Source organism: Bacillus rossius, chromosome 13, assembly GCF_032445375.1.
Source record: "Bacillus rossius redtenbacheri isolate Brsri chromosome 13, Brsri_v3, whole genome shotgun sequence".
In the NCBI taxonomy this organism is placed as follows: Eukaryota; Metazoa; Arthropoda; class Insecta; order Phasmatodea; family Bacillidae; genus Bacillus; species Bacillus rossius.
In genome coordinates, this window is record NC_086340.1 from 7,766,665 (window position 1) to 7,783,602 (window position 16,938).

The 16,938-nt window shown below is 41.9% G+C and overlaps 1 protein-coding gene across 1 annotated transcript in view; it reads left to right on the forward strand.

Moving 5' to 3' along the window:
* Positions 1 to 16,938, forward strand: part of LOC134538186 (cytoplasmic polyadenylation element-binding protein 1) — a 52,265-nt gene that overhangs the window by 12,835 nt on the left and 22,492 nt on the right. Inside the window, exon 2 of the mRNA XM_063379251.1 lies at positions 9,330 to 9,441. Within this exon, the coding sequence (XP_063235321.1) occupies positions 9,330 to 9,441 (112 nt within the window). The remainder of the gene's footprint in view (positions 1 to 9,329; positions 9,442 to 16,938) is intronic.

Sequence of the window (16,938 nt, forward strand, 5' to 3'; positions counted from 1 at the left end):
CTCACTCACACTCTTTCTCACTCTCACTCACACTCTTTCTCACTCACACTCTTTCTCACTCTCTCACATTCGCTCTCTCACATTCGCTCTCAGATTCGCTCTCTGGGTGTTTCTGAATTCGTTTGACAAAACTTCGGCTGCAGGTTCATGAAGACAAAATAAGTTAACCTCTATAGGCCCTACGACTTGCAGTGTGAACCTGCACAGTCATCTCATCTCGACACTGGCTCGTGTGCAGTTGAACACAATGTGCCGAAGTCACAGGAAGGCCAGCCAGCATCTGTGCATCGCAGGCTCGCCGCGGCGCGAGTGGAGGATCACGGCGTCTCGGCGTCTCTGCGCCGGACCGGACGCAGACGCCGTCTGGGCGCCGGCCGTCACGCACGCACGCGCACGGCGCCCGCAGTCGATAAATCAAAATGGTTGTTGGGGGGGGGGGGGTTAAGAGGGAAAGAAATGGGGCCCTCCGACGACAGACAGGCGCGAGATTGATGACGACGCGGTCGGATCTCGTACTTGGCGCACGTCCTTCACGGCGCATTCTTCCCGCTGGGAGGTCACACGAGCGTAGAGGCCATTGTTGCCTCGGAGCCGTGCCGCGGCTCGTCCTTATGGGCTTCTGCTCTCTTCCCGGGGAAGCCTACAACTCACGTAGTTACGGTTCCCTGCAAGAATTTCCGAAGATTTCCGAAGATTTCCGAAGATTTCCGAAGATTTCCGAAGATTTCCGAAGATTTCCGAAGATTTCCGAAGATTTCCGAAGATTTCCGAAGATTTCCGAAGATTTCCGAAGATTTCCGAAGATTTCCGAAGATTTCCGAAGATTTCCGAAGATTTCCGAAGATTTCCGTTTTGGTATTAACGCCACTTCAGCCGCTAAATCAGAAGTTTCCAATGAAAACAAGCCTGTTGTGACTGACCTAACCTAACCTAACCTAACCTAACCCTTCGATTTTTTAATTTCAATTTTTGAGAGAAATCAGAAGTTGCACGAACGTGGTAGGGAACCGAAACTACGTTAGTTGTAGGCTTCCCCTCTTCCCGTCATCTGCGTGCTCTGTTGCCAGATGTACTCCATAGAGCTCGAAAGTGTTTTATACACTACTTGGTACTGCAATATTTTATTTTTGTGTGCTGTACCATCTTGGCTCTCGGCATATGTCATTCGGTGGGAGTAATTTCGTGAACGCGACGGAAGTCTAGGAACGGAAATGTGTAACAACGGTGCTGCCAGAAAATTATTTCTTATTAATAAATTATATATATATGAAATGATAAAAAGGGGGTTGTATGTAAAGTCGGTTTACGGACGGTAATTTTACGTGATAACGTCATAAGAAAACATTGATGAAAAATTGCATACTTTTTTTAATTTTCAAATATTATTTACAGTGTTTGAAAATTTAATATAAATATTTTGATATAATCACGAGCAATTAGTTTTAGAAATAAACTGAAATCAAATCAATGTCAATAAATTGTTAATTTGAAATGACGAAATTGGACAAATAAATCAAATTTTTTAAATTGCTGCTTTTAAAAATCCCGCCTTAACCTGTTTGATATTATAGATTTTCTCGCAAGGTTCTTGCACGCTCGGCTCAGGCGGAACGTGACAATGAGTCGTGCTTTTTCGTGCGTGCAGCCGGCGTTCATCGATCTATAAGACATTATAAAAATTACTAGACAAAAATATTGTTTTTAATGAAGAACTTATAAACTACATTGCGTGTGAATTGTCTCATTCAATGGGCTTTAATGAATTACAATAACATATGGGGTTGGATGGCGCGTACTTGTGTTCACAAAGACTAAAGGGAAACTTTATAGTATTAACCCGTTTAGTGGGTGTACTCCCGTTTCTGTCGCGACTGCATTCCGACGCTGGTGACGTCGATTTCGACGAGACTTCAAACCTTAACCAGCTCAAGTCGGGGCTATGGACTCGGAGATTGTATGTACAGGATGTCCCAAAACTCAAATGCCGAGCCGAGAACAGTTGATCGGCTAATTACTCACTGTTCTGAATTTAAAAAAAAAAATTATTGGTTGTCTGTAAAGTCGGTTTACGGACGATATTTTAACGTGACAACGTCATAACAAAACATTGATGAAATGATTGCGTACTTTTATGATTAAAATTGAATCATTTTTATTGAATTATCACTATTTTGTATGGATACAAAGAAGGAGTGAAATGAAATCTACAATTTAATTGATAAATTTACTTTTATTTGAATTCATTAATTCAAATATGTTTATTACTTTAACGAAGAGATTAGTTTAACTATAACTTTTATACATGTTTACTATTTAACTTCTTCCAATCTGTGTTATTCTGTTAAGGATAGGACGATGATAGGAAAAGTAGGAAACGAATGGGAGTGTTTCAAGTTGTTAATGTGCCTCGAAAAAGTCAAATCGATGGTTGTTCCAATCGAGTGGAAGAGAGATAGATGCGGCGCAAGCGTACAATGAGCGTAACGGGTCAATGTGCGTAACGGGACACTTTTTCGTGCGTGCAGCCGGCGTTCATAGATTTATTAGACTTTGTCACGTCAAAAAAAACTGAAATTTAAAAGGTAAATATCAATATAATTCCATTATCCCGCATGATCTCGCGGTGTATCGGTAATCGAATAACACCTAAACCGATCTGCACAGCTGCGAGTGACGGTCAGTTATTGGATTGCGCCGGCCATTGAATTACCGCGACCCGACTTGGGAACTGCGGAACGCCGGCGTCAGAACTCTGCTCGCTAACGAACTCCACCGGCATTTCGCGAGTGGTATGGATTTCCCATTACGACCTCGAACGTTTGGGTAATTGCTGGAGTTCAGAGAAGTGAGGGGGAATATGGGGGGGGGGGGAGGGGCTTGGTTGACTAAATTTGAGGCTTCCGCCTGTGTCTGCGCCTGCTCAAGTGTTTGTGTGTGTGTGTTGTGTTGTGTTGGTGAGGCTTTGGTGCTCGTAGCATGATGTAGCCTCTAGGAGCAATCTTCCCTTCGCCCGTAGGACAGCCATGATATGTGAGCGGTGGACCTTAACATTATAAGTGGCGGAGAAATGAAGATGAAAATTGTAATATGATTGCTCTAAAGAATCTATACCTGATATTTCATGCCTTAAACGCGTTTCATCCATTTTCACGCTTCTGAAAATGTGTAGTTTAAAAACGGAATACGGAATCGAAATAACCCATCCGTCCTGAGCATTTTTTCCCCCTTTCATTTTCTTGGATGTTTTTTTCTTGGGTGTTTTTTCTTGGGTGTTTTTTTCTCTGGTGGTTTTTTTCTCTGGTGGTTTTTTTCTCTGGTGGTTTTTTTCTCTGGTGGTTTTTTTCTCTGGTGGTTTTTTTCTCTGGTGGTTTTTTTCTCTGGTGGTTTTTTTCTCGGATGTTTTTAATGGGTTTTTTTCGCGAATGGTTTTCGCACTGACACCACTCTGATATCTTGCAGTTTTAGAATGGCGTGATTTGTTTTGTTGCCCTTGAAGCTGTGCACACTGCATGCGTGCCCGGGTAGCGTTCCCCCAGCAAGGACTACAGCACTGAGATGGAGACTCCAATTATTTGGTATCAGTCTCACCCAATTTCTGGTATCCGTGTAGAAATTACAATACTTATTATTTATTTTATCACTCGCACATGTCACAGTAATACTTAATATGTTAATTACCCTACATTTTAGAAGGAGCGTATCAATCGAGAACAATATTTTTTGCTCCTTCCTCGACCATGGTAATCAACTGAATTAATTAACATTATTAAGTAGGTACTTATAATGCCCCCCCCCCCCTCCCGGCCCACCCGGGCACACTTACGATGTGGAGAGCTTCAGGAAAAAAAACAACGTGATTTCGAAACTACTCAAGGTATCCGAGTGGGGCCTGTTTACGAAAAGCATTTAAGATGATGCTGAATGTGAATCGTGTTCTGTTTCCGTGTTTACTTTCTAAGCTCTTTCCAGACGTGTGAAAATTCCTAAAAGGCGTGTTTTCAGAGTAGTCTTAACGCTTGTAACATCGGGTAGAGATTGTCGGAAGCACTTGACGGAACTGTCCCTGGCACGCCGAGGAGGACCCAGGCCTCGGGGCGTGAAGCGAGGGGGCAGGGGGGGGGGGTATCCCTGACGGCGCGGGTGACGCAACAGGTCGCGGCCATCGATCCGCCGCCGGCACACACTCGTGGGGGCGGCTCAGCCCGCCGTCTGCGCCCCCGGGGGCGTCGTCGGGGCGGCGCGCCGCGCTCCTCGAGGCTCTCGCCGGCAGGAGTCGTCACCCTGCACTTTCCTGCACTTTGCTGCACTTTGCTGCACTTTACTGCACTTTGCTGCACTTCTTCCCTGCACTTCTCTGCACTTCTCTGCACTTCTCTGCACTTTCCTGCACTTCTCTGCACTTCTCTGCACTTCTTGCACTCCTTGCACTCCTTGCACTCCTTGCACCACTTGCACTCCTTGCACTCCTTGCACCACTTGCACCACTTGCACTTATCCCCCTGCACTTATCCCCCTGCACTTATCCCCCTGCACTTATCCCCCTGCACTTATCCCCCTGCACTTATCCCCCTGCACTTATCCCCCTGCACTTATCCCCCTGCACTTATCCCCCTGCACTTATGCACTTCTCCTGCACTTATGCACTTCTCCTGCACCAACTCTGCGTGCTCACAATTTGCTTAAGCAGCAACGTTAAGAATTTTTTTTCATAAACTTATTTTAAAACATTATTTAAATCTTTGGCTGAAACAATTTTTAATGAAAACTATTATCGTAAAAAGAAAATTGTGAGCGACTTCTCAAGTACTCGCCAAAGATGAAACAAACCTCGGTAATTAGCGAATTCGTGTATTCTCGTGTTGAAAATTAACTTATAATACGAAATCCGTGCATGAAATAACTTCAACTTTAAAATAATGCCTATCGCAATTATTTTTTTTTTCAGATTAATTTCTGGACGCGAATCTCATGAAGATTCCGCACCCGCCGCTAGATAATGCTGCCGCAGCAGCTCCGACTATTGAATCATTCGATTTGCTGACCGAAATGTAAACTATATAATGAGACTGCTCCGATGAAAACGGAAAAGACTTTAACCTGATTTTTGATAAGGAAATTTATTAAAATACTGCTCACCTTGTTAAAATTCATTAAACCGTTAACATTATAAAGTTTCCCTTTGAATGTGTGGTTCGCGCTACCCGCCACAGAGGGCAGCACCGTGGTTGTTACACATTTCCGTTCCTAGACTTCCGTCGCATTCACAAGATTGCTCCCACACAACGCCGAATACCGAGACCTAAGATGCCGCACATCAAAAAATTGGAGACTGATCTGGAAATATTATGTGAATAAGTTTCAGCTTTCAGACGTAAAAATCGGCACGTTCATGCGTACGGTAAGAATATTTCGTTGTGTAATTTTGCTTATTACAAATTAAAATGATCGTGTGATATAAAATGGCAAAAATAATTATTTAAAGTTCCTGAAAGTTGCCTAGGTACCTCTAGACTTCCTTTAAACAAAACTGTGTTTTCACCAGACCAAGCTAATCACGTATGAATAATTTTGTTTATTCAGTATGAATATTCAGGTGTTAAGTGTGTTTGTTGCAGTGAACAGTGTCATGAAATTTCCCGTGTCAAATGCACGACACACACTCGCAGTGACAGGGAATGACTAGCGTGACCAAAACAGACGGGTGTTTGTGCCCGCCTCGTCAGGGGTGTATCTGTGTCGGTGAGGCGGGATGATAAGCGCGACGCTCGCTGTTGCTTCTAGCGCGGTGTCTCCTCTGGACTGGCGCGCAGTCTTCTCGTCGTGCATATGAGCGGTGACCGTAACATTACATGGCCGAGAAATGAATATAAAGAATTAATGCAAGTCCCTTGAGTGCTTTCAAGAATCTGTACCGGTTGTTTTACGCCTAAAAATTACTCTGAAAACATGCGTTTTAGCCGTTTTAACTCTTCTAAAAAAAACACAGTTTAAAAACTTAAATCCGAAATCAAAATTTTTTCGACCCTCAACGAACTCTTGAAATGCTTTCCGTAAGCAGACTCCCACTCGGATATCTGGAGTAGTTTTGAAACCGCGTTGTTTCCCTTGAAGCTCTGCGGCACCGTGTGTGTGCCCGGGTAGGCGGGGGCCTTAAGAGGCCACTCCAGTGTTTCAGGGGCACTACGCAACCCGCGTTAACATCATAAGATTCAATGCTATTTTCATTTTGCTTATAACTAATTAACTAATATAGATTTCGAAATGATGCTTGCTTGATATGTAAGACAACGATGCTCCTATCAAAGCCCCTTTCTTCAAAAACGTGCATAAATTATGGTTGAAACCTAGACAATACACTTACGCATATTAGTAAAGATTAGTATAAAACCATAATTTATGCACGTTTTTGAAGAAAGGGGCTTTGATAAGAGCATCGTTGTCTTACATACCAAGCAAGCATCATTTCGAAATCTATATTAGTTAATAAGTTATAAGCAAAATGAAAATAGCATTGAATGTTATGAGGTTAACGCGTGTTGCGTAGTGCCCCTGAAACACTGGAGTGGCCTCTTAAGGGGCCCGCCTACCTGGGCACACATACCTGGGCACACATACGGTGTGCAGAGCTTCAGGAAAAACAACGCGATTTCAAAACTACTCAAGATATCCGAGTGGGGCCTATTTACGAATAGCATTTAAGAGTTCGCTGAGGGCCGAAAAGTACTTTTAATTTCGGATTAAGTTTTTAAACTGTATTTTTAGAAGCGTTAAAATGCCTAAAACGCGTGTTTCCAGAGTAATTTTTAGGCATAAAACAATCAGTACAGATTCTTGAAAGCACTTGAAGGGGCTTGCATAACACCTTTATCTTCATTTCTCCGCCATATAATGTTAACGGTCACCGCTCAAATTTCACAGCTATCCTGTGACGAGAAGACTGCGCGCCAGTCCAGAGGAGACACCGCGCTAGAAGCACCAGCGAGCGTCGCGCTTATCATCCCGCCTCACTATCACACATACACCCCTGACAAGGCGGGCCGCTTCCCCAGGGTCTCCACAGTTAGTACTTTCGTACTAGATCTAGTACTTTTATAACTTTATTAGTGGTTTAGTACAGATCGAGTACATTTTTCTATAATATAATAATATTATTGTAACTCCAATATGTTTTATTATTAAGCGTAATTATTTTTAAGAACTATGGAATGTATGTATGTGTGGTGTGAAATTCAAGTTTGAGCATTGCAATGTCATAATAACTTCCTAAATTGTTAAAAACCATAACAAATTATAATTTAGTACTTTCTTTTCTAATCTAGTACTTTTTTCTCGCCTAAGTTGGTACGAAATATTTTTTTCCTTGTGGAGACCCTGCTCTTCCCCCCAGTGTTCGCAGCGGCGTGGGAAGTACCGTGTCGTCACTCGCCGGCGGAGCGCCTGGCGCCCGCAGAGACCGCTAGCCCGCCGCGCGCAATCGATGATCACGCGGTCTTGTTTTACGTTTCACTCGCCGACGGAAGGGGAGACCTAAAGCTGGGTTTACGATTGATTTCCTTAAGAATTGTAACTTGACATCGAGCACACGATCAAGTCAAAGCTACATTTTCCAGTTTGTGATTGACATGGAAGTCATTAATTCCAACCAATCACAGCACAAAACACGTGGTCGGCCATTGTTCGAAACGGAGAAGCAGGTTTGAAATAGGTTATTGACCAATGGGATGTCTATTTTTCGAAATGGATGATGATTACAAATGACAAATAGACGAATTCTAGCCCAAAATACTGCCTCGCTCGGTCCAATAATAAGACATAAACTTCCGGTTGAAAGGTTATGGTTTGTTGTGATTGGTAGCTTCCCTTAAGTCTTAACGAAAAATATAAGTCTTAAGTCATCATATGGTTCGCACACGACCCGTCAAAATTCACACACGACAATCATAAACCATTCCACTAGTTTACATAGTCATATGGTAAGTACACGACTAAGTCTTAAGTCTTAATTTTTAATTTTCAATCGTAAACCCACCTTAAGATGGCACATCAAGTTCTGCCATTCCCGATCACACCCGAACAATTCACTTTCGGCCAACTTCGGGATTCGTTTTATTTTTTCGCAGGAAAAAATGAATTCAAATATTAAAAGTGGTCGGTTAGGCTAGCTACATTAAAACAGTTTAAAACACAATGGACGGTTAGTTATGTTAGTATAGCTACATTAAAATAAACAGAGAAATATAAATATATATAAATAAACCCGAGGTTGGCCTAAGGTGAATTGTTCGGGTGTGATCGGGCAGGGAAAGAACTTTGACATCTTAGGCTTCCCCTAACAGAAGGGGAGACACACGGCCCTTTCATCGTCTCTCGACTCTCTGCCTTCGCAGTTGCACGCGTTTACCAATTCTTCAAACTCTCCGGGTGTCCTTATTCTGGAAAGTCTGGGATAAGTCAGGCATACTGGGATCTCGTCAGGGAATTCACTTGAAATCCTGGAAAATCCCCAGTGATAGTAAAATGAAAGTAAAATTACATGCTTCAGTCCTTCACAATACTGTCATAGCAGATAGCATGCTTCGTTCGGATGGTATTTTAGTGTATATGTAGTCATGAACAATATATAAATAGTATTTGCAAATTATTTTTGAAATGAAGATTTAGAGAGGACTGTCAGCTATGGGATTTTTTTGACGCTGGATTTACTTTATTCCTTCCATAAAAATAGTACTTTCCCGTAATCCAGTAGTTTTCGTAACCCTGCAGTTTCCGAGTTTTAAAGAGGTGATTGGCAAACACGTGTAGCAACGTAGGTGTAACTGCAAAGACATAGATAGAGAGGGGAGAGAGTTAGGGGAGAGAGTTAGGAGAGAGAGAGTTAGGAGAGAGAGAGTTAGGGGAGAGAGAGAGAGTTAGGGGAGAGAGAGAGAGTTAGGGGAGAGAGAGAGAGTTAGGGGAGAGAGAGAGAGTTAGGGGAGAGAGAGAGAGTTAGGGGAGAGAGAGAGAGTTAGGGGAGAGAGAGAGAGTTAGGGGAGAGAGAGAGAGTTAGGGGGGAGAGAGAGAGTTAGGGGGGAGAGAGAGAGTTAGGGGGGAGAGAGAGTTAGGGGAGAGAGAGAGAGAGAGTTAGGAAAGAGAGAGAGAGAGAGTTAGGAAAGAGAGAGAGAGAGAGTTAGGAGAGAGAGAGAGAGTTAGGAGAGAGAGAGAGAGAGGATTCCCTGAACCACTCTGGAGGCTGAGCAGGCGAGGTGTTGTGCTACTGACGCGGTGTCCAGGGAGAAGGCAGGAGTGTGTGTGTTCCCGGGAGCTGGGCAGCGCGGTGGTTGCTGTTGCAGATGGCGGACAGCGACCCCAGCGCCGACATACTGCAGAGGATCAACGCCATGCTGGACACGGGCTCCTCTGCAGACCCTCTGGACATGCCGGTCGGATCCCCGCCGCGGGAAGGTAGGCCTTCCGCGCATTCCTCCAGTGCTGCTGCTAGCATCTGCACTGCGTCCCTGAAAGAATGTCCCAGTAAGAGCCCGTCTGCAATAGTCCGAACCTGTGCGTGGTCCGTGTCCTTATCCGAATGTGAGTGACAGTCACATTGACTCACCGAAAACTGCCCTGTCCACAATTGCGATGTCCGATGTCCGAATGTGTTGATTTCTAAAGTTGTCACCAGAGCACAGTAAATGTGCCAAACCAGATGTTTTTGTTTATTGTTTTGATGCTTCGTAGTTTGAGATTGAACTTATGAAAGTTATGTAAGTTATAAGTGACTTACAACACCTTCCATTTCCTTCAATAATAACAAAAACAAACACCGTTTTCAAACGGGAACCGGAAATTCAAATATCGTGAGTGTTCTGTTCTTTTTCTGTGTCCGAAGTACACAGGTTGGGACAAAAAGTTCAAATTGACGAACTGTCTTCGGACCAGGTAGGTTCGGACCTTCGCCCCACTTGACGCATGACGTCAGAGGGTCACGTGGACCAATCAGCGACGAGTGTCCTTCGGACACAGTTTAGTACATTGCTATTGTAGACGGGCCATAAGTGTCAACTGTAAGAGTTGTATTGTTGGTTTCAAGGTCACATAACAGCGACTCAAGTTCCAGCTAAGCTCATGCGCTTGCATGCGTTTAAGAATGGCTATTTTACCAATTAGTACCTGTAGGCTTCATTTGGCAACAGGATGAGCTCCTTCCCCATTGGTATCTCTTTGTACGAGAGTGGTTGAACGTCGAAGTGCCTTGACCGTTGGATTGGTCGTAATGGTCGAGACGACAGATCTCTTTTTCGCTGGTCTCCACGTTCACCTGACACAACGCTTAGGGCTTTATAAAAGATCATGTCTACTTTCCGCCGCTACCAAATGGATTTGCTAGTGCTGAGACACAGAATAGAAGAGGCCATTGCTGCCATTACTCAGGATGTGTTAACCAGAGTGTGGGAAGAATTGGATGTTTGCCGTATAACTAAAGGTGCATGTATTGAACATTTGTGAGAAAAACTAGTTTAGTTGACATTCAATTTGATGTTTGGTTTGTTGTAAATAGTTTAATTTAAAGTGTTATGTTATACCGTGGAAACTGGGACATTGTTTTATGGCCATTATGTATTGGATAGTGTGACAGGGCCTTAAGCGACCCGCGTCCTTCTGCCTGGCAGGGTTGCCAACAGCGGCATTAAGACTTCGCCAACAGTACCCCTAAAAGTCGCTATAAAGTCGCTAAAGTGTCACCTCACACTTGGTCATCTCTACTTATATAAAATAAGGATGATAGTTTGTTTCAAAGAATTACTCTTTTAACACCACTGAACCTACTTCGAAAATTGTTCCCCTAAAATGAACATTATTGCAGATGTACACATGTTTTTCATTTAATTGACTGAAATTGCTGTTTCCTGATGTCTGTCAATATTTTCAACTAAAATCGGAGGAAAACGACTTCGATGACTGCTTTCTGCGAGCTTACTCTTAGTAGAACGTTCCAAATATGAGGCGATCATAAAATTTAAATGTGCAGTAATGCGAAATATATGTATATTGAAACTTAAAAATCCGGGCGGTATTTCTGTTTTTCAATCCCTGACTATTGTACCCCGATTCTCCGTACGTTACGTTTATTAATGTAATCAATATATATATATATATATATATATATATATATATATATATATATATACATATACACACACACACACACCCAAAATAACTGTGCTTTTATAAGGAATGAAAAGTATGCATTTCCTATAATATATAAAGTATGCATTTCCTATTATATATACTTGTTACTTTATATACCCTTGAAGGCAGGTTACCGGTTATATTAGTTACGTGAAGGGTTATTAATTTAAATGTCTTTAATTTTTCCATAAACATGTTAGTTTTGAATGTGCAATTTTGTTGAATACAACCCCACTGCGTGTATATTTTATGACTAGCATGGAAATATTTCCACTTGCTGAAGTGTCATTTGAGAAAAAAATGCATTCAAAATTACATTCTTACTATTCAGGGCGCTAAGAATCTAGTCGCTGGACAAAATAAATTTGGTTGCCGGGCGCATTGGAGTGGCTGCGTGTAGTTAACGTCGAAAAGTTGGCAACAGTGGTGTTAGTACCGCAAGCTACGGTGCTGGCGGATGGTTGTTTGGAAGAGGGGGTAGAGAGAGAGAGACGAAACGAGACGCCAACTTGGATTCAGCTTATGTAGGTCATAACCGGATGATAAATCACGATATTTTTTTCCCCTCTCCTTACATAGCCAGCAAAACAATTTCCAGCTTGTGTCTAAGGGTCTCTGTGGTTGAGTGGTCGGACCACTTTTCTCCCACATGGGGACCCGAGGTTGTATTCCCGGCAGGGGAAATTTGTTCAGCATATCATTACGGTTGGCAGGAACACTTATGTGGTGATGTCTTCAAGATGAAATTAAGAGGGATTAGCTTCTTATTTATTTTATAAGTGGTTTCTTTTTGATATTAAATAATCTCTTAAATAAGCTATTTAATATACATTATTATTTAGGAATTAAATTTTTATTTAGTTGAATTTTTTATGGGTAACTTCTTAGCTTTGTTAGGTGATATTAAATGTACATAGTCTATTTTTGTTCGGAGTTAGAAATATGATAGCAGATTTGCTAAGCTCATAGATACACGCCGTATTTTTGTGTATTTATTAAAAAAATTTCAAGTCACGTAAAATTCACTTTGCCATTTATGGAATACAGACATAAATCAAGTGCTCAAAAGAGGAAAGAAAAACATCAGAAAGAAGAATAGGCTAACAAAGGTCAGACAAATTTATTTAATATCGGGTTTGTGTCATCCGTCGTAAATTAAAAACAAAGGAGGCAAATAGTTGATTGAACTCATCATTGTGTACTCATGTTGAAACTCTGTAATCAGGTTGTAGGGGTAGGAACTTGGCTATTTCACGTTGGTTTTATTAACATCCGTGACACTGACTGATAAAGAAATGGAGCAAGCTATTTTAAGTGGATCTCATTTGCATCAAACCTCATTACCCCCGTCTCTACTACACGTGCATTTCCTTTTGTCGAAGCTTGAGCGCAAACTGCCATACTGTGTGGCTTGGCGTGATAGCTGAAGTTGCGTTTTCCTTGCAGATTTTCAAACCAACCAGAATCGATTCGGTCTCGATTTGCATCTGTATCAGGCTATTCCCTAGATTTGAAATGGAAAAGGTTGTACGATAAAATCCGTGAACACCAGAACAGCAATAGCCACAAAGAAAACTATACATACTTTAAAAAAAAAAAAAAAAGGAAATTTTGTCATTTTGACGTGATAACGTCTTATAAATCGATGAACGCCGGCTGCACGCACGAAATATTGTCACGTTCCGCCTGAGCCGAGTGTGCAAGAACCTACCAAACACCGTGCGAGAAAATACTCTATACTATCAAACAGGTTAAGACGGGCTTTTGAACTTAATTTTTCGTGATTATATTTAAACAATTTATTTAAATTAAATTTGCAAAAACTGTAAATAATATTTGAAAATTAAAAAGTATGCATTTATCAATGTTTTCTTATGACGTTATCGTGTAAAATTATCGTCCGTAAACCGACTTTAGATGTAAATGTATGCCAGTTGTGTTTCATTGAAACATTTAAAAAACCTTTTCGTAAAATGCTGTTAAAAAAATCACTTAGTTTTGTCAGATTTACGCAGCGTTCAAACCTCTCAAAATGTTTGCAGTGAGGGGTTTTGAAGAGCTGTTTACTAAGTGACAGGGAGGGAGGGTGGACAGACAAAAATTAATTTGACCCCCCGGACCCTTTATTTCTCTCGACGGCCCCGTGTGGAGCCGTAATGTTTCGACGTTGCGGTAGTGTCGGAGGGGAACGCACCACAACGCCGAAATACCACAACGCCGAAAAATGTAATTGCAGGACTGCCACAAAGGTTAGGTTAGGTTCGACTAGGTCAGGCTTGGTTAGGTTATGCTAGGTTAGTTTATTCTAGGTTAGGTTATGTTAGGATAGGCTAGGTTAAGTTAGGTTAGGTTTGATTGTGGTATTTCGGCGTTAAGGTACATTTAAGAAACAGCAGTTTTCTAGCTGTCGGCGTTGTGGTCAATTTTGACATTCGGCGTTATGGTATTTCGGCGTTGTGGTAACGACCCGTGTTGGAGGTCTCTTGTTCTGTGCGGGCATGCACCAGATTGCCGTCTCCGTATTTAGCGTCTTGGCTGGCACACGAAAGGGTGCAGACATTTTGTTTCCAGCGGCCATAACTTTCCCCTTTCTTCCTCTCCCCCTTGCGATATTTGACCGGCGACGTTTGGCACGGGAATAATATCCTCTGGACACGGCGCGCCTGGGTGCTCCTCCCAGGGGGGTTGGGGGGGGGGGTGTAGCGACGACGCCCCCTCTCGCGATAGCTGCCCCCCCGGGGGTCTGGGGGTCTGGCGCGCGGCAGGGGCGTATCTGCGGCTCTCTCTGCTCGCGATACACGAGCGAGGCGCGTGCCAAGCGCACACCACGGTCCCGTCGCCGCATTGCGTCTGCACGTCATACGCAGTCCTCCCTTCACCCTGCACCCTGGACCCGTCTTGACCCCTGCCACTACCCCCCAGAAGGGTAGACATATCCCTCGGACAATACGACTCCTGAAGTAATGAACAGATATTACACAGCCACAATGAGTGCTAACTGGCAGCACGACGGGAAACGGCATTAAGCCGCCCCCAAAAAAAGACCAGACCTGACCAAACCAATGCGGACTAAAAATTCCAAGTGCCCCCACCCCTTTGCGTAGTAGAACTTCTACCACGCCCCACTCTTCTTCCAGGATCATCCTTCTTCTATTCCTGTAATCCACCTGCTTGTAATGATGCACGACCTTTGCATCCCGCATGTGTGTGCCCAGGGTTTCCCCTCTGTCTATGGAGGTTTTACCTGGGCCCAACTTATCTAGTTTTAGTCTAGAATTAAGAGTGAGGGGAGTTAGTCATGGCTGGCCAATCCCCCTCCTAGCACATGATGCACGTGACCTTTTCTGCATGGTTAAAAACCCGCATGTTTAGAGCGTATAGGAGGGCTTGCCCTGAGACGCCCTACCTAGACCCCTGCCTTACACACTTAAGAACTTAGGTTAGGAAAAAATTTAAAATTTAAACTTAATGAACAGGTCGTTATAAGTACTAGATCCGGACCACCGGTGCCTCACCCGGGAGTCAACCCCAGGTCCGCCCCTGCTTCCACGATTAAAAAAAATAAAAGGAGGTTGTCTGTAAAGTCGGTTTACGGACGATAATTTTACGTGATAATCGTCATAAGAAAACATTGATGAAAAATTGCATACTTTTTTTAATTTAATAATATTATTAATAGTTTTTTTTTACAAAATTTGATTTAAATAATTTGTTTAAATATAATCAAGAATTAGTTTTAAAAAAGCCCGCCTTAACCTGTTTGATATTGTAGAAGATTTTCTCGCGCGGTGGTTGGGCGGTTCTTGCACGCTCGGCTCGGGTGGAACGTGACACCATTTTTCGTGCGTGCAGCCGGCGTTCGTCGATTTATAAGACGTTTATCACGTCAAAAAAAATCCCAAGCGAAGACAGCATTATAGCAATTGAGCTTCACGAGTTAGCAGAGAAGGATTATTGTAATCCTTAGTGCGCTACAATAATGTATGCGATACAATAATGTATTTCCTCCCACGCTACAGCCAGACATGCCTCGTACACAGAAGCTGCAGGAATTGTGTTTACATGTAGTCAGTGTTTAATCCCATGTAAGCATATCTTCCGTACAATTTCTACATGTGTGTTTAATGTATTTCATCATATTTATACATGTATTTATGACTCTTTTTTGAACGAAATTAAACGATTGATGTTCAGTACAAAGTAAAAACAAAAATAATAAAAAAACAATATATAAAAGTTAAGTTTTCTTTCCTGAAATAAAATCATTACTTAAATTTCTCTGTGTAAACGTTGGAGTTCTAAACGTATAATGGATATTCCGTGAGATTCCCTGGCAATAAATTTTTATTTTAAATTTCAATTACAAAAAAATAATCTACTCACCAAAATAATATAATGGTTCAATTGGACCCCCTCCAGCTCGAAATCCTGGATACGGCCCTGATGGTGGACGCCATTACACTTGAAAATTATAGTGTTCTATCCCTGCCCCCGGTGAATTACCAGAAACCCTGATACAACTGACTTGTAAACAGGAGACATTAAAAAAAATTGGTTTTCTGTAAAGTCGGTTTACGGACGATAGTTTAACTTGACAACGTCATAACAAAACATTGATGAAATGATTGCATACTTTTATGAATAAAATTGAATCATTTTTATTGAAATATCACTATTCTGTATGGATACAAAGGAGTGAAATGAATTTAATTGATAAATTTACTTTTATTTGCACTTATTAATTCAAATATGTTTATTACTTTAACGAACAGATTATTTTAACTATAACTTTCATAAATGTTTGCTATTAACTTCTTCAGGCATGTGTGAGGCAACAAAAAAATGATCTTGTTGACTTGACCAGTTTTTTAACGTTTTTTTCTGGTATACCGAGATAATTCTTGAGGATTCGTGCTCGGTGCGAGTGAAATCATAACCGGTTCACTGACGAACATATAACCGTAAATTGACGAAGATCAGCGGATAATTTGAAACCAGCATCCTTTTCGTAGCTGTTCCGGCAACGAATTCTGGCGGCTACGCGTGATTTGCGTGAAGAAATGTAGTTCAAAAACACAATTTGCGTTTATTTATCACGCTCGGCGTTATTTTAAAGAATTTTTACATTGAATTTCGTGACAGATTTTCGTATATTGAGTGTATTTGCAACACGAGGACACGTGAATTAGCTCGTTACCGGGGTTAGATGTTACACATCTCTGTCGAGTACTGCAAGACTCGCTCAAATGTTTTTAATAAATTTTTGACGTGATAACGTCTTATAAATCGATGAACGCCGGCTGTACGCACACGAAAAAGCATGACTCATTGTCACGTTCCGCCTGAGCCGAGCGTGCGAGAACCGGCCAACCACCGTGCGAGAAAAATCTTCTATAATATCAAGCAGGTTAAGTTATATGCAATTTTTCATCAATGTTTTATGACGTTACTAGCTTTTACCCGCGGCTTCGCTCGCATTGAAGCCATTAAATAAGTATCAGAGATCATTACAATAGAAATGAATCAATAAAATATATTTCTCTAACAAAAATAAATAATTTTGAATTTTGACCGTCGATAATACAGTGCAACAGTATTACAGTACCTACTCAGGGTTGGAACTTCTTAACTGGAAAGCTATATGGCGTTAAAGTAGCTAGATTTTGAGATTTTTTGACAAACCTTTTTTTATCTTTAGTTAAAAAAAAAATTGACGTGACAACGTCTAATAAATCGATGAACGCCGGCTGCACGCACGAAAAAGTGTCC